At 41.4% G+C, this 18,803-nt stretch overlaps 1 protein-coding gene across 2 annotated transcripts in view; it reads right to left on the bottom strand.

The window, feature by feature from the left end:
* LOC149173157 (SAGA-associated factor 29 homolog A-like) overlaps positions 1–18,803 on the bottom strand; it is a 209,222-nt gene that overhangs the window by 62,110 nt on the left and 128,309 nt on the right. The window contains exons 4-6 of one of the 2 annotated variants that reach the window (XM_089424521.1): positions 16,667–16,785; positions 16,334–16,419; positions 16,146–16,196 (exon numbers count right to left, since the gene is read on the bottom strand). In XM_089424521.1, coding sequence (XP_089280647.1) covers positions 16,146–16,196; positions 16,334–16,419; positions 16,667–16,785 — 256 coding nt within the window. The remainder of the gene's footprint in view (positions 1–16,145; positions 16,197–16,333; positions 16,420–16,666; positions 16,786–18,803) is intronic. The other variant, XM_089424520.1, reaches the window with a different exon arrangement.

Genomic DNA, 18,803 nt, shown 5'->3' with positions numbered 1-18,803 from the left:
AATGGTGTCACTTGTGTGTTTCCTATTTCTTTCAGCAATTGATCTGTAGATGGTTGAGACTGTATTGTGTTTATTTCAATGTTTATATGTTTAAATAACTTGTTTGTAATTAACAAGTAGTTGAAATAAACTAGAAGAATACAAATTAAATTTCTAACGAATAGATTTCGAAATTTCAACATGGTATCAGAGCGTGGTTGCAGATCATAGGAGTGTTGAAGGCATCAACTGAAGCAGAGCATTTGCAGCAGAATCAATTGTCTTGAGTGACAGAAGATGATCCTTGCAGAAAGCGACAGAAGAAGGGTTGACGCATAAGGACTGCGTCATCAATCTAGGCCAAAGAGAGGCCAGCGCAGACGCTGAGGAAGGCATGAAAAGGCTCACGCAAAGCCACGCAGAGACCAGGAGGGTTGATACAGTTGGCTGAGGGAGCATTTTTGCCAGTGTCAGGATTGCGCAGAGCCTAAAGGCTCAATCCTTCAGTTGTTGGGGCATAGGAAGATGTGGGCAGTTGCAGGGAGTGAAGTTGGTGGGGTACTATGGGAAAAGCAGTACCTAACAGAGCAAAACCAAGGTAGAGAGAGTTGCTACCGAGGCGAATTTCTAGCCAAGGAATCCGAATCAATGTTGCAAGTGCACAAAAGATCGAAGAGGTACTACTTGACAGTTGGCAGGCGGAAATCCAGGAGGGAAATCGAAACTCAGAGGGAGTCTAGCAGAAAACTTCCAGGCGGGAAGTAGAGAGACTCAGCAGGAGTCGAAGAGAGAACTTCCAGAGGGAAGTAGAGAGACTCGGAGGAGTCGACGAGAAGAGCAGAGAGATTGCTACCGAGGCAGATTTCTAGCCAAGGAATCCGGATCAATGTTGCAGGTGCACAAAAGATCGGAGAGGTACTACTTGACTGTTGGCAGGGGGAATTCCAGGAGGGAAATCGAAACTTAGAGGGAGTCTAGAAGAGAACTTCTAGGCGGGAAGTAGAGAGACTCAGCAGGAGTCGAAGAGAGAACTTCCAGAGGGAAGTAGAGAGACTCGGAGGAGTCGACGAGAAGAGCAGAGAGATGGCCATGAATGGGCTGAGGGATCAAGACAAGCTAGACGAGGCATCCAACTTTGTGGTCTGGAAGGCCAGGATCCTGTCCATTCTAGATAGACATCGCATCAAGGCCTTCGCCTTGAGAACAGTGGTGATCTCAGTTGACCCGGCAGAGAATGAAAAGTACGAGGAGGCAATGGCCAAGGCGAAATGCATCATCCTTGATAGGATCAAGGATCATGTGGTCCAACATATTGACAAGAAGGCAACGGCAAAGGAAATGTGGGACGCCTTGAAGAAGTTGTATGAGCATACTTCCGTGCAAAGGAGGATGTTACTTGAGAATTAGTTGCAATCATACCAAATGCAGAAGGGGGGGCAAATAGATCGCTTCCTCGATAGATTGAAGGAGATCCGAGACCAATTGATTTCCATAAGGGCCACACCGGACCAAGAGTTGATGGTGAGGACCGCCCTAAATGCAGTCTCCGAGAAGTGGGAGACATTTGTCCAGAGTATTCTGGGCAGGGCGACTCTTCCAGATTAGGAAGAATTGTGGGCGACTCCTCGTCAAGAAGAGATCAGACGGTTGAGCAAGACTGGAAGTAGCAACAAAGGAGTCCAAATCAAGAAGGAAGAGGAAGAGGATGCATCTCTGGCATCTGCGGGAAAGCAGGAGAAGAGGAAGAAAAAGAACCTCCCCAAGGTCAAATGCTTCAACTGTGGGGAACTGGGTCATTATGCGAATCGGTGTCTGAAGAAGAAGAGTAAGAGAAAGGCATCTGACTCTAAGGCAGCGCCAGCAAAGGCGGAGAAGGAGGTAGAGGAGGATAACAATTGTGCCATGAGTGCTCATGTGCCTCTAGAGAAGAGGTGGGGAGACATCAAGCTGTAGTCAAGAAGACTACAGGCGATGAGGGGCAGGATCCTTGAGGTACCCAAACTCTTGGATCATACCCTGCTACGGAAGCCCCGAAGAGAGAGTAGTAGGACTAGCGGATGTCAGTAGAAACAGATGGGGATGAAGCAACAGAGAGTGCTACAGTGCAGGAGTCCCGAGCAGCGCAAAGCTAGTAGGCTGCAGCAGTGCGAGAGGCACAGAGGACGTTGCAACAGTGCAGGATGGCATAGAGAGGTTTGCAGCAGTGGGAGACGCAGGGAGTTGTTGCAGCAGCGCAGAGGTAGTAGAGGGAGCACTTGTTAGCAGTAGAGAGAGCTTCAGCAACGGAAGTGTTTCTAGCCTGACAGGGATGTCAGAAGTTGGGTGGATTAGTTACTTCTCAGTAACTGAGTTGCAGTGCAATAGCAATTGGCAGTAGCACGATGCAGCATGATGAGAGGGAGATGCAGTGTTGGGAGGATGGACCAGCAGCAGCACGGATGCAGAGGGAGCTATCATACGAATGCAACAGTGGCAATGGTAGGGCAATGGGTAGCAATACATGATGCAATAGTGCAGAGGATGTTGGGCAAGGAGGCCTAGCATTAGCACAGGTACCGATATCAGATAATCAGTGTGATGCTCAGTGAGGAGTATTACTAGAGCACAGTCCTCGCTAAGAGGGAGTGTTGATTTGGGGTAGCATCGGATGTGCTCTAGCCATGAAAACTAGTGGAGAGGCTAAAGCACATGAGATCTCCAAGACTCAGAAATGGTCTGGGCAGATTCTAACCGGTTTGGGAGATATTAAAATAATTAATATTTTTAATGGAGCTCCTAAGTCTAATCTTGGGAAAAATAAAATATTAATGAGTATTAACATAAAACTAGGTTAGAACTTTAGAAGGTTCCAAAAGTCATGGATCAAGCCAAACCTAATCTTAGTCGTTGATTAGAGATGTAATCTCGGTCGTTGAAGGACCAACTGGAAAAGTATAAGAGGTGGCATGAGGGTCAATTGGAAAACACACCAGAGTGATCAGTGAGTCGATTTACTAGAGCAGGGTTTGCTAAGTAAAGTCGAATCAGTGATTAGCAGCGAGGGACAGTGAGTACTGGACAGAGAGGTAGAGATAGTGCCGAGAGACTAGCGCGGAGGTAGAGAGGTAGACACAGAAGCCAGAGAAGGCCACGCAGAGCCCAGTAGAGACAACGCAAAGACCAAAGGGTCTGCGTCATCCACGCAAGGGACAGCAGGAGTGATGCAGAGGGTCCCAGAGGCTGCGCAATGCCTCAGAGGGCTGACACAAAGGGTTCTGATGCTGATGCAGAGGCCAAGAGGGCTGACGCAGTGCTTCATTGTTGCTGGAGAGGGTTTCGTGGGGCAGGTTTTCTAAATACTTGCTGCCGAATAGGGAGGTATTATTGCCGGTTATGTTTCTCTGTCGGGTGAGCCAGTTTGGCACCCAGTTGTACTCAAGGATATACTGCGTAATAATAAACCCTCAGAATTGTTGCACTGATTTTCTCGCATTAGGTTTTTCCAGGGACGAGTTGTCCAAAAATAACGATGTCACTTATGTGTTTGCTATTTCTTTCAACTGTTGATCTACAGATGGTTGAGACTATATTGTGTTTATTTCGATGTTTATATGTTTAAATAACTTGTTTGTAATTAACAAGTAGGAGAAATAAACCAGAAGAATACAGATTAAATTTCTAATGGATGGACTTAGAAATTTGAACAAGTCATCACCAGTAGCTCGGATCTAGTGATAGTCTACTCGGGAGAACTCAAACCTTTGGAGAAGGTTTTTTGAGACAATTTTGGGCTATGATTGATACCTTGAAGAGAAGACTTGTTTTGTTTGGGTGAAATGAAGAGTTGTGGTGACACCTTCTGAGAAGACAGAGTTGTCATTGATGAGCTAAGCGCTTTTATTGAGGACACTGTTGAAAGGGAAGTTTTTGTTAGGGCTTATTGCAGAGGATATTGGGAGCCTTGAAGAACCATTAAACTTATCTTGACAAATTGAAGCAGTGGATTGGAGCCCTAAAGGATAGGAGTCCTCAAGAAGACCAGGTTGGAGCCTGTACCAGAGATAGGGTTGGAGCCCTAGAGGTTGGTGCCTCAAAGTGACAAGGTTGGAGCCTTGGGAAGATAGGGTTGGAGCCCTAGAGGTTGGAGCCTTGTGAAGTCCAAGTCGGTGCTTGGCAAAGTACAGGTTGGAGCCTGGTGGATTGGAGATTGGTGTCTTCATCTAGGGTTGGAGCCCTAATTATTATTGTACTTAATTCATTGTAAAGAGGATTGGAGTCCTTGTCATTGATTAATAAAATTATTATTCTATCATTGTTCATTTTGTGTTCTAATTATAAGTGATCTTAACTGGTAAAACTAACAATTGAAAAGAAATATCGATTCACCCCCCTCTAAGTATTTCCAACAAGTGGTATCAGAGCGTAGGTCACGAGTTCGATACACACCCGGCTCGTGTTGGGGGGCAGATTGTTGGACATTGGATAAACCAATGCTCCCTGTGTGTTTCATGACATGGACTAACCGCCTCTCGTGGATCCTTATGTTTGGCGATGCAATCGTTGACCTGCAGGTTTTGGTCTAACGGAAATCGTGATTACCAAAATCACAATTGCCCCCTCCTCACATCCATAGGTTGAATATGTGGGATTCCTCATTACGGCTATCCCATTTGACCATGCCAATTGGCCTTGAGAGCCCTTCTCTTATTTTGTTCCATCATTATTCACATGACACCTATCAATTGAAGGGAGGACTGAGGACATGTCACTTCCCTTTGAGGGTTGGAAACACGTAATAGGGTTGCCTTTGAACGACTCCTACCTAGGGAGATAATATTTTCACGCAACTAACGCCCCTATTTTGGAAGAAAAACCTTGTAGGAAGTGTCACATTGCCCATTACTTGCAAGCTTGGTTCAATTAGATGCAAAAAAGATTAAATGTACTTGATGTCATAAGTTGTAGCACTAGATATTATGTGTGAATGGAAAGTGGTTTCATTATGGATTGGGCATTTTAATTGGGGCCCAAGTCCACGAGACGATCATATTGACACTCGTAGGTGAGGTGTTGAGAGCCATGGGTCCCAGGACATTCATAGAGCATCACTTGCATTCATACGTATCTTCAACACCCAGATCTTTGCACTTTGCCCTATATAATTCAAGGGATGATGCATTTGGACCAGTTTGCCCCAACCGGCTTAGCACATGTACATGGTGTGGCAGCTGATCTGAGGCCCATATGAAGTTTGCCTACTTCATTGAGAAATGGGAGGGCTAGCACCATTCTTAGTTGTTGATTTGGGGTAGCATCAGATGTGCTCTAAGCCGCAAATTTTGCAGGGAGGTTTGGGCACATGCATTCCAAAGAACCCAGAAACCGTTTTGGAAAATTCCACCCAAAGATGATTATATTAAAATAATTAATATTTTTAATGGAGTTCCTAAGTCTAAACTTAGGAAAATTAAAATATTAATGGGTATTAATCTAATTGTGGGTAAATCTTCTAGATAAAGACAGAGATCAAGTCAAAATGATCTGAACCTTTGATTAGGAGTTAATCTAAGTCATTGGTTGTCCAACAGGAAGATATAAGAAGGGGCTTGAGAGTCATTTGGAAAATACACCGAGAGATCAAGAGATTGAATTTCTAAAGTGAGAAGTTCTCAGGAGGAAATTCTGATCCAAGAGATCTTTTGCAGTAGATGGGCATGGGCAATGATCCGGAGGAAGATTTCCAGATCCGAAGAGGAATAGCAAGAGGCTGAGTTATTCCCAGTGCAGGAACTCGCAAGTGCAAGAACACGCGAATGCAGGAACTTGCGGCTGCAAGAACGCGCGAGTGCAGGGACTCGCAAGTGCAGGAACACGTGAGTGCAAGAACACGCAAGTGTAGGAACGTGAGTGCAGGCAACACGAGTGTCGAGGTTGCTTAGGGAATATCTCTGCCAGATTTTCTAGTTGTTTGGATTGCCAGTTGGGCATCCATAGATGTACTCAAATTTCACTACTGCATAATAAAATAAAACCCTCATTGCTACACTAGTTTTCCCAAGTTGGGTTTTTCCGGGGACATTTGTCCAAAAATAATGGTGTAATATGTGTTTATATTTCCTTGCTCAGTTTCTATGTTTCATAATCTTATAAAATTTGGTGTAGGCTGTTTCAATGTTTCAAGAAGAAATATGAAATAAGTTTGAAATGTAATTTACGATCTAAGTGAAGTAGATTCGATTGGTTGCAGTAGGATTCCTAAGATTGTTAGATCTAGGAATTTTCACATGGTATCGGAGTTGTTGATGTGAAACAGGAAGAGAAGATCCAGCACTAAAGCAAGGGCCGACTTGCTGCAGCAAGCAACAGTTTGAATCCCCTGAGGGATTGTGCAGTTCTAGCCAGGAGAGCTATATTTTCGTGGGTATCTCACTCTGAGTGAGCTGACAGAGAGGTAAGACTGTCGTATCGAGAATTTGCCAAGGCTTAGGGAACCACAGAGAGCTAGAGGGACGCAGATTTTTGCCAGCTGAGTGTTGGGCAAAAAATCCGTCAAAAGAAGGAAGCAGATCACATAGTGAGGGAATACTTCCTCAGTGATTTCTTGCAGAGGAAAACAGAGTTTCTCATTTGCTGAGCAGCAGAGGAGCAACAAACTTACCAGCTCCATCAGGGAGTGCGTAAGCCAGCCTAGAAGCTACGCAGTAAGGAGAAAGAGGGAGTTGTTCGACAGTTTTCGGAGGATATGGCAACCAATGGCTTGAGAGATCAAGACAGGTTGGACAAAGCTTCCAACTACGCCATCTAGAAGGCTAGAATGTCCTTCCTTCTAGATGAGCATGCCCTCAAGACATATGTTGATAGTGTGGTAGTTGTCCCTGTGGATGCAGATCCGCTGAAGAAGTACAGAGATGAAATGGAAAAGGCCAAGAGGATGATCCTGGATGGAGTCAAGGATCACGTGGTGTGCCACATTGCTAGCAGAGCAACTACTAAGGAGATGTGGGATGCTTTGGCCACATTGTATCAGGGATCTTCTGAGCAGCGGAAGATGTACTTGGAACAGAAGTTGAGATCTGCGCAAATGCAGAAGGGAGAACGTGTGGATCCATTCCTCACGAAGTTGAAGGAGACTCGTGATGAGTTGTCGATTGCGGGGCATACACCTCAGGATTCAGAGTTAGTGAGACTGGCCCTAAATTTTGTCTCAAATGAGTGGCAAGTCTTTGTCCAAAGTATCCTGGGCAGAGCAGCATTGCCTAATTGGGATGAGATGTGGGCAACTCTAAAACAAGAAGAGCTGAGGAGAGACCTGGTCAAGGTCAAACTTGACGGAAGCAATAGCAGCAGTGGGTCGAAGCCCAAGTAGAGGAGGAGGATAATGCAGCCCTTGCATCGAAGGGGCAGTAGGGGCAACAAAGACGAAAGAAGGACGTCTCCAAGGTGAAGTGTTTCAGATGTGGCGAGATGGGCCACTATGCATCCCAGTGTCCTTTGAAGAAAAAGGACAAGAATGAGAAGCACGATCCTAAGGTTGCAACCACAAAGATCCAACAGGAGGAGAAGTTCGCCATGACAGCCAAGATACCTCTAGGAGGGAGGTGGGCTGATATAGGACTGTAGTTCGATAGAGCTACAAATAGGCAGGATCCTTAAGGAGCCCACCTCTTGGATCAACACCTTGCTACGAAAGCCCATGATCAATAGTAGCGGGATGGAGGAATTTTCAATTTTTAGTCAGTGCCATGGAGTGTTGAAGCGACAGATGCAGTAGTTAGCAATGTCAATACTTGAGCAGCGCAGAGCAGAAAGGCAACAGTGCATGGATGCACATTGCAGAGCTTCAGCAACACAGTGGCTTCAGAAGACAGTGTGGGACTAGCAGCAGTTAGGCTTTTAGCACCGAGGTGTATCCATGGGATACGTATCCAGCTTTAGGTGTTTTCAGTGACTTCTCTCAGCGACTGAGTTACAGTACAGATGCAATGTTAGAAGTGGCAGTGCTAGCAGCATTGCAGATGCAGCATTTGAGAGGGAATTGTATTACAAATGTAGCATTGTCAATGGCAGTGTCAAAGGCAGCAGTACAGTAGCAGCAGCAACACAGTAGTTGGTGGAAAGCATGTTAGACATCAGCAGCACAGAAGACGATGCTTCAAAGTCAGAGTAGTATGCAGTAGCAGTATATTTCTAGAGCACATTCCTCGCTAAGAGGGAGTGTTGATTTGGGGTAGCATCAGATGTGCTCTAAGCCTCAAATTTTGCAGGGAGGCTTGGGCACATGCATTCCAAAGAACCCAGAAACCGTTTTGGGAAATTCCACCCAAAGACGATTATATTAAAATAATTAATATTTTTAATGGAGCTCCTAAGTCTAAACTTAAGAAAATTAAAATATTAATGGGTATTAATCTAATTATGGGTGAATCTTCTAGATAAAGACGGAGATCAAGTCAAAATGATCTGAGCCTTTGATTAGGAGTTAATCTAGGCCGTTGGTTGTCCAACGGGAAGATATAAGAAAGGGCTTGAGGGTCATCTAGAAAATACACCAAGAGATCAAGAGATCGAATTTCTGAAATGAGAAGTTCTCAAGAGGAAATTCTGATCGAAGAGATCTTTTGCAGTAGACGGGCAGGAACAATGAATCAGAGGAAGATTTCCAGATCCGGACAGGCAGTAGCAAGAGGCTGAGTTATTCCCAGTGCAGGAATGCGCGAGCGCAAGAACACGCAAGTGCAGGAACACGAGTGCAAGCAATACTAGTGTCGCGGTTGCTTAGGGAATATCTCTGCTAGATTTTCTTGCTGTTTGGATTGCTAGTTGGGCATCCATAGATGTACTCAGATTTCACTGTTGCATAATAAAATAAAACCCTCACTGTTGCACCGGTTTTCCCAAGTTGGGTTTTTCCTGAGACATTTGTCCAAAAATAATGATGTCCTGTGTGTTTGTATTTCCTTGCTCAATTTCTATGTTTCAAAATCATATTTAATTTGGTGTAGGTTGCTTCAGTGATTTACTTCAATGTTTCAAGAAGAAATCTGAAATAAGTTTGTAATGTAATTTACGATCTAGGTGAAGTAGATTCAGTTGCTTGCAGTAGGATTCCTGAGACTATTAGATCTAGGAATTTTCACATTAGTGCCCTCAACATTGGAGCAAAGATAGAGATTCAACCACATGGAGACCCATGAGACCTAGTTTGTGCCCCAACACACATTGTAGGGTCCACAAGAAAATTTGCACCAAGGCAGAGGGAACAACCCCTCCATCATGATTTTATAGACCCTCTACACTTCATTCAGCACAAGAAGGCCTCAACGCATGCTCTCTAGAGGCCTATGCATGCATGATGTCAACATTTCGCCCCTCTTTTGGAGATGTATTTTTATTTGCACATTGGTTACTAGGTTAGCCTATGACCCAGAGGCTTTTCTTGCCCATTATTTTATGGTTGTCGGGGCTTGTAGGCAAAATAGGTTATGTTAGACCTCATATATATTAGAGAGATGTCATCTCATATCTCATCATCACATCACTTGGGATCTCGGCCTCCTTAGAGAGACTTGCACTTGTTCTTTTCTTGGATTCTTGGATGATTGGATGCATTTTGATATCTGGGATTGAATTTTGGACATCTTTTGGAGCTATTCTTGGAATAATGGATGAAATTTCTTGCTAAATTGTCTTGTAAGTGTTATATTGTCGAAGATCTTTCTTTTTCATGTCTAATGTATGGAATGAGAAGTTCTAATCTATGCTAAAATTGTGTCCTAATTATTGATAAGTATCTATTGAAAGCTAGTTAGAAGACAATTGCATGCATCATTCATACTTGACATTGTAAGAATTAACCTAGTGGTGAAACTCTTTGAAGCTCTTCCCATTAAATTCCATTATTCCTTGAGTAGGTAGATGCTTGGAAATTGAGCTTGGCCATCAATTTCCAGCCTCCTTAAGAGCAAGATTGGTCGATCCTTGACATCCGTGACTCCATGCACCCAAGGGACAAGGCACTACTCCATGTCTTTGGTGATCTTTCTAAAACTTTATCCATTTTTTCTCTCTTTAAAATTTGGTCCTTTCAAGGATAGAGCAGAAACTAAGATTTGGTGTGAATTTCTAAGGAGAAGATTTTTTCGAAGTGTGAGAGCCTAAACATCAAGTTGACTTGATTTGCCACAAAATCTCTCAATTTGGTGGGCATCCACTCAAATTTTGTCCAAAAAATCTCTTGTACTATGTGTTTGCCCTAATAACAAAGAAACCCTAGTCTTCATTCTCTCAACTTAAGGGTTTGTTTGAGGGTTTTATGAGCCTTGGAATAGTTGATTATCTGTTAATTTTAGGTAACAATGGTATGTTCTATGCCTTAGAGCAAATTTATTCCAATTCCTTTATTAGCCCAGTGTCAATATTCAAATTAGCAATCACATCAACATGTTAGTAAAATGCAAATAGAACATAAACATAAACAGTAGAAGACAATCCATGACAAGAGGACACAAGATGTGGCACCAGCCAGGGGGGACAAACCCCAATGTGGGGAAACCCTTGATCAATTCTTCTTTTAGTCTTCAATAGTTCAGCAGAGAGAGATAGTACAATCTACAAATCTGATAATTTATAACAGCAGTAAAAGAGCCCTAACCAAAAAAGTCAACGCTGGTCAACAAGTCAGATTTGACCCTCAACAAATCGGTCAACTTCAATCAACTTCGGCTCCAAACAGCAAGATAAAATAGCCCTCAAAACAGTCAAATTCAGCCTAGTCAAAGTCTGGTCAAACAGCCTGCCTACGGTCAGCCCTAGCTACAATCAACATTGGTCAACAGTCAATGTTTAGCCTTGATTTTTGTGCCCAAAAATGCGGCCTGCCCAAACAGAGATAGCCCTCACAAAAACGCAATCAAAGAAGGTCAACGCATGCTAGTCAACGATTGGTCAAACTGCCAGAAATTCAGTCTCCTAAAATTGCGACCTCCTAAAATTTCTCTCTCCTCAAATTTCGACCTTCTGAAATTTCAGCCTCCTGAAATTTCGCTCCCCTGAAATTTTGGCCTCCTGAAATTTTGCTCTCCTAAAATTTTGGACGTGTGGAGAGAGAGAGAGGCCCAAAAATCCGTACCCAATCAATGAGGGGAGAGAGAGAGAGAAGTGTGAAGATGAGTGTGTCCAATAAGGCTAAGGCATCATGTATTTATAGCAACCGTTGATGATGAATAGACATGACTGTTGGGCTTCTGAGCCTACATAAGTTTGCTGGCCGACCTTGACAATTTGTCCGTAATCAAAATAAATTCATAACTTCATTTGTACATGTCAGAATCAGATGATCTTTAGATCAATCCTACACCTCTCGAAGAGAGGAATCCAAGAAAAATATCAGCTGTCATAAATAGAAGTCCTGAAGTCCTGGGTCATCTGCCAAGTGCATGATACGACTGTGGGCTCGGTTGGGCATGGTGAACCAGATGCATCTTCCTATTCAATAGATGAAACTCGAGCAATCTATGAACATCTCTGGGAATCAATGGAATGTTGTCTATTGTTGTGGATGCCAATGGCTCTCTACACATACCCTACATGTGCCAATGTATCCCTTTGAAGGGTTAGGACATGTTTAGGGAGACGAAACACAAAATGGAGACCATATATAATCCTGCATAAGATCCAATGCGTCCCCTTGCCTTCCAGTACAACAAGTCATTTAAATAAATCGAGTTAAAGAGCTTGTAAACCATGGACAACAAGTGGGCACTTCATAATGGCATGCCCTTACATATTGGGCTTTGGCATGTGCTAATGTCTCCAAGCTCCAAGGGGGCTTAACCAAGTGCTTTATTAGGTGGTTTCTACTTTTAAGGGGGATGATATGTCCAAGGTACATCTTTCAAATGGTGGTGGCATGTGATAAAGTGATGGTACGGAGTAGGGGATGGAGGGGGGCAATCATGGGTCACATGCCAAGGTACAAGGGTAGATAATAAAGGGGAAGGCCACACTTGGGTATATAATGTATAAGAGGGAGCAATCATGATACATGAGTTACCTCGGCCTTGATTTTTCCACCCTTATTCATTTGTCTTTTATGATTTTTCTTTGGTTCACTGCCCGGAGCTCAAGGAGTAAGAGCATGATATGTAAGGTATAGCAGTGTATACCCCATTTGAGGTGGGGCAGTTCATTGCCCACCAAGGGTTGGAACAATCATGGGTTCTTGAATGATAAAAGAGGTTCTCTAGGGCCTATAGGAACCAAGGTGATGGCCATGAGAATGGGGTAAATCTCATGCATTGGCTTTTGCCACGTGCTAAATGTGTTTGTCCCGACCATATTTTGCATTTTGTGGTACATTTTCTTATTAAATGTGGGCAATTATGCTTTTACTTTTCTTTTCATCTGCATCAACCTCTAGGGCATCATTCCAACCCTGACCCAAGGTGTAGGCAAGGGGAAGGGGAGGGCTAACCCTATGTGGGACCAGGTGGGAGTAATGATGAATGGGGTTATAATGAGCAGAAGGGGAGTGATATATGTGGATGAAGGAGGCTGGAGCGAGACCACACAACCAAAATCAGGGTTTCCAATAAAGTACCATCCCTAAAGCCCAAAGGTCAGTAAAAGAGATCCCATGGGACTAGGGTCCAAGGTTAACATCCAAAAGAGGTCTAGGGGACAAGAGCACAGACCTAGCCCACTCTTTCCATCGAATCCCCCCATTAATTCATGCCCAAAAGTTTCCATGATAAGTAAATTACAATACTCAATTACCAAATGACAAGGCATACCTTTAGGTTTGGGAGACCCACCTTCAAACATATGATCATGATACATGGGTGAGGGACCACATGGCTAGCTCAGGTGGCAAAGAAGTGGCACAACGAGCTACTTGGTGGTTGCAAGGGGTTGTTGGCTGTCGACTGAGGACCATCTTCTAGAAAAAAAATCTAGGGATATCACCCACAAAATGGTGGGTAAAAGGCCAAACTAGAGTATATTTTTATTTTACCACTTGATTGGCATTACTCTATCTAACTTGCATTGAGGTGTTTGTTGGTGAAGTGAATTGTTTAGTGCCTACAACAATATACTTTACAAGTTCATTTCACAGTTTGGGTTACCCCCCATGGCTTTAAGGAGATGACTTAAAGTGAAGGGGAGATTGCACTGAAGTGATAGTGATATGTTTCCCAAGTGTACTTACGAACACCATTGTCGAGACTTTTACAAAGGGTGCTAATTTGAGTGGTAACAAGCAATATATTTGGAGACTACTATTTTTACTTCCCCTTTATTCTTTATTGTATCTATTCTTATTCTCTCCTTCTTCTATATATTATACAAAACATGGAGGAAGAGATAGTTATTTTTTTGAGTTGTTAAGCACTAGAGCTTGTGACCTTTCTTCCCTATTCTTCATTGCTTCTTCTTTCTTGAAAGAATGAATTTGAAAGCTAACAGAGTGCTTGTGGCAGTGGAGCTTGCTTTACTGAATCATGATTGTACTTGTCTTATCTAACAGAATTGTATCTTGCAGTCCTTGTTTATGGAACTTGTCAAGGCTTTGTTCATTCTACAACACTTGGTTAAAAAGACATTGAGTATTTTCCAGCAACTATTACATGTGTTTTGTGTGTAAGACTTCTATGTTTCTTAGACTTTTACATGCTTTAATCTTGGTTTCACTTGAAATGTAGTAGAACTCCAATTGTTCTTTCACCCTGTTTACTTTTTTTTTCTTTCTATTTTTCTCGACTCCATTATGTTGAAATGTGTAACTAGGTTTGTTTTTCATAATATCTAATGTAATCATGATTTTATATTTGATGTAAAATGAAAAATAAATTTATTATTGTCATTCTTGATGCGTGGGTTTCATGCTCAAGGTAAATTTATTTATAGTTCAAGCACCCATTGAGTGCTTCTAGGGCTTGTCATTGAGTCAACAAGTCAATTGAATCATTGTCATGTATGGAAGACCCTTTTGGGCTTATTGTATCAAGTCAAAGAAAATTTATGTAACGTCAAAAGTGTCATATAGACCCTCCAAGACCTTGTCATTATCCAAAGAACAAGTCGGCCTCCAAGCAGCTATTCGACCTAGAAGAGAAGCTTATATATAAGACTCAAGAGACATCGACCTCCCTTGAAGGACACCCATTCAGCTCTCAAGAAGTTTAATCATGGTAAGGAAGAAAACCAAAAGAAGTGTGAGATAGAGGAGAAGAAACTAGGAGAAGAAAAACGAAATTTTGGATCTGTTTTGGGCTAAATCTCTTCACACGTGTGAGATCTAGGGCATGACCCTGGTACATCTAGACCGAAATTTATAGTCACATTGGAAGGTTGAAATTAGGTGTCTAAAAGAGCACTTTGCAAGCCGAATTGCTAAGGAAGAAGAAGATCCCCAAGTGAAGGAGAAAGAAGACATAATTTACCATCTTCCACCCACACGTGCGAGCTACGGTTTCTGCAGTCGCCGAAAATTGCAGGTCGAAATTGCAATCTTAAGTTGCAGGTCCTAAATCTTCATCAGAGGAGAAGTTGCATTTATTATAAGGCAAGTTTGACTTGGGTTGACTTTGTGAGAAGGAAGTTCTTCAAGAAGAAGTTTGACTTGGCCTTGGAGGGGTCTTTGACAAGGGTCTTAGATCTTGGAAATCATCATTTGAAGTTCTATAAGAAGAGAAGAATTCTTGTGTGTTTTCCTCTCAAGAAGAGAGGTTTTGGCCCTGGCTTACACCCTACATCCTGTGTCCTCTTGTCTCATTGATCTTTATTGTTTGGTAGCTGTTTGATGATAGAAAAACACAATAATAATCAAGTTAGAGAAGAAGCTAATCAAGTTAAGTAAAAAGACATCACAAGCAGTTATCAAATTTAAGAGAAATCACCTAATCTAGCTGCCCCTAGATTTCTCGACACATTAAAAGCACTAGTTCATTGATTAATTCCTCATCTAAAAGCAAATTATCTTATCTACATCGAAAATTATGCATCTTAATCATTCTAGGTGTATAATTAGGCATTTTAGATCACTTTAATTCCTTTTCTTGTCAAATTATAATAATATTAGCTTACAGTAATTTCATTTTTGCAGACAAATACAACGCAAATCTATCATATGTTAGTGTAGAATTTCATTGGGTTGCATGCCCAACACTTGGATAAAATTCTGCATGTTTCCATGCATTTTTTCAGTTATTAGGTCATTTATGCTTATTCATATTTATTAGCAAAATTATTCAGGACAAGAAGTTTTTATTTGATTTAAGTGTTACTAATAATTTTGTGATTGTTGGTTGATTCCTGATGTCACCTAGGGATTTCCCCTCTGTAGTTAGCAAGCCCTAACCTGAAGTACAATGAAATAGTATGTATTGACAATGCACTATTTCTAGTTACCTTGGAACCTTCTAGTTTCATGCGATAACACTCGCCTCTTAGACCAGGCAACTACCCCTTAGAGAAGGTAACTTCTAATAGGACATCAAAACGAGGCTAAATTTTTCTAGATGTTGAACTTTTCTTATACCTGATTACTGCCCTCTTGAAAAGGTTAATGCAGCTCTTTAAGGAAAAAGAAGAAATAGCACAATGGAAAGCCCAAAATGAAGTCTAAAAGGACAAACTGGGGTTGTATTTGTGCCTGCACTGTGTTCAGAAGTTGATTGACTTGATAGATAGTGTATCACTCTAATTTGGAAATAAGATGACACAGTAAAAAATGGAAGATTACCACATTAGTTACATACAAATTCTATGGCTTCCAAGGGCCTAGATTTTGAGGTTAATTTGCCTCCAGTAGTCGATTTCCAAACAATGGTGAATAAGATTAAAACTACAGAATTACATGGATATTTATTACTGTTTCATTGTGAAGAAATACTTGTGCCGCAACATGTCATCCCAGTGTTTATGGGGTACAATATGTTCACCAATAAGACTATGCTGCTCTAATCACCCGGAGTTCAACACGAAAATAAAGAACTCTAATAAGTGTAAGGAATGGGCTCTTGAAAGATAATTAACAAAGAGGAAAAACAAGCCAGTTTACAAATGTCTTTTAAACTGAACCAAACCTATTGTATGTAATAATTGCCAACACAATTCCTAAAAGAGATCGAATAGAGAAGGCGTCTTCATAAGAACAAACAGAATCATGTCTAGGATAACCGTGATACCTCTGACCACTCTCTTCATCATCACCCGGCTCCTCATCAATCACTTCATACCTGCATGAAACTCCTTACATCTTATATAACTAATCAAATTGTAGCACTATGTCTTGAAATGATAGATAATTCGATGTTTGACATAGATGAAGAGCATGGAACCTAAACAAGGTCACCTTTTGTAAACCACAACTTACTTATTTGCTTCCCTGTCAAAACGGATAACTTTCACCACTATCCAATCATCTTTATCTGCATTTTCAGGAGTAACTCTGGCAGCAACCTGGAATGACATAAAATGAGCATCAATGTCTACTACAGATTAGCATCAGTTGCCTGGTTCAAAGGCAGTAACAAAAAGATTGTGGTATATATTGCCGTTGTTCAAGCTTGATAAACTTCTAAGAGCAGACTGAGATACAAGCATACTGAATAGTCAGCAGAGAGAGATCAAATGCAGAGACGTTGTGGCCTTAAAGTTTGTCAGACTCGTTTTCAGTTTTATCATATTCCATGCATGCAATAATCACCTGATCCCCGATTAGGACATTTGCATGTTCAGGTGGCGTTCGCAACATAGCAGATGGTGATGTCAACCTGGCAGGTTCAACATCAGCTTTTATCCGTTTCCTCTTTTGCTCACTAACTTCTGTCCAACAGGAAGAGTAAAGTAAATCTTTGACGAACATAGAACAGAAAAAACAAAAAGATACTTTCTAATACTGACCTCCAACAAAAATATATGCGATGTGTTTCTTTTATTTTCTTTTAAATATAGGCACAAATGTTGTCACTTTCAACAAGAAATGGATGGTCAAGAAACAGAACTATGCTGCAGGAAAGGAAATAAGTACTGTACTGAAACATAAATTACAGTTTGGTGTACTTAAATCAGTGAAGTTAAGTTGTTTTGTAATTCTCCTTCACAAATAACTATGAATGGGAGCAGACAGAAAATTTATAACAAAAAGAAACACCAATAATTCTCAAAAATGAAAACAAAAAGGATATTCTGTATGAGCAAATCTACAAATAGGCTTCTCACCTATGTTCCACCAAGTTTCTAGGACAGGGGAGCATGGAAGCGCAGAAGTGGGGAGACACGCCAAGGGGACATGTGGGAGCAACCCCAAACCTTAGGAAAATTTAGGGGTGATGGGGAGACATCAGGTCCCAAACATAGGGGTCCCAATCTCTACAATTATAAAAATAAAAATAATAATGACAAAATCCCAGCAATAACAATTCATCCCATGCAAATTCAATATTTTATAATCCTGCATAAACGTTATAACCCTGAAATCTGTTAAAGTATTCTGAATTCTGAATGGGATGTGAAATTCTGCATTCTCCACAGTCCATATGAAGTCTGATGAGACTGGAACCACTCTCAAACATCCTAAAACAATTAATGATAATGTTGAAAATTTACGTAAAAGTGACATTCTCCTTTATCTTACTTTTCTATCCAACATTCGCCTTTCTTTTACCTTTTTGTGGCATTCTCCTTTCACTTACCTTTTCTATCCTACATCTCATTTATCTTACCATTTCTATCCATTTACTTTAAGAATTTACTATTACCATTAATTACCAAGGTCGCAAACTTCTCAAAGCTTTGTCCCTTATCTCTTTCGATCTTCATGGATTGTTGGACAAAAAAACTAGGGAGAGTGCCCAAGCACCAAGACATCCTCCTTTTGGGAAACACATCCCTACGTTGGAGAAATGTTTCCCCATGTGTTTCCTTGAATTCCCTCAAAAGAAGTTACATGTTGTCACCCAAACTGTATAGGTGAAATGCAACAACGCTCAGGACGAGGGTTGTCACTCTGATCCCCACCCTCTCCATTCTAGTTGTCTCCTACAGTAGGCTATGGGGGGTAGTCCCTATGAAATGTGAAGATGAGAGACTCATTGACAACCAACAAGTCTGGGAGACACAGTTGAGTGGGGCCTAGCAACTTGGTTAATTTAGCAAGTTAAAGATTAGATTGGATTTATCTTGAATAACCAGTGCCTTAATGGAGTCAAATACTTGTCTTATATAAATTATTTGCCAAGTAACTGAATGAACAGTTGTTGCCTTAGGAATCTAGGATGCTTCACTATCGTATATGAGATGCAAATCCTAGGATCTAAGTGAGATGCAGAATCTTGGTTTATTTTAAATTATATCCAATTGTTTTGAAGCTAGTATTTATAGTAGGTTGTAAGAAATAAACCAAGGGGAAGCAAGCTATGCCTTGATTAACAATCCCTCCCATTGCATTCTAACCACCTGATGCCTCTGGCGCTGCAAAGGTTGTGGCTCCGACGACTGCAAGGTCACCGTGTTAACCACTAAAGAGGGTCTAGGCTTCGCAAGCTAGGTGAGAAAGGTGGTCCTATATCTCTATCAACCAAGCTTATGCTTGGAAGTAAGTTAATTAATGCAAAACTAGGCCTAAGATGCAAGTGCAAAATATGGGTGATTAATCTTAAGGTGAGATTGTTAAGGTTCTTAAGTACTTAGAGACAAATGATGATTTTCAACTTGGAATAATGACGTTCTTAAACTGTAACGAATAAAATATATATAAATAATATAAATATAATATAAATGATAATAAGCATAAACAATTATTAGTTAAGTAGTAATTAGGTTGAAGAGGCATGTCTAATTGA

The sequence above is a fragment of the Pinus tabuliformis genome, chromosome 4_2, assembly GCF_031772625.1.
Source record: "Pinus tabuliformis cultivar Carrire ecotype Pingquan chromosome 4_2, CPIR1, whole genome shotgun sequence".
NCBI classification, from domain to species: domain Eukaryota; kingdom Viridiplantae; phylum Streptophyta; class Pinopsida; order Pinales; family Pinaceae; genus Pinus; species Pinus tabuliformis.
This window is presented reverse-complemented; position numbering and strand designations above follow the sequence as displayed.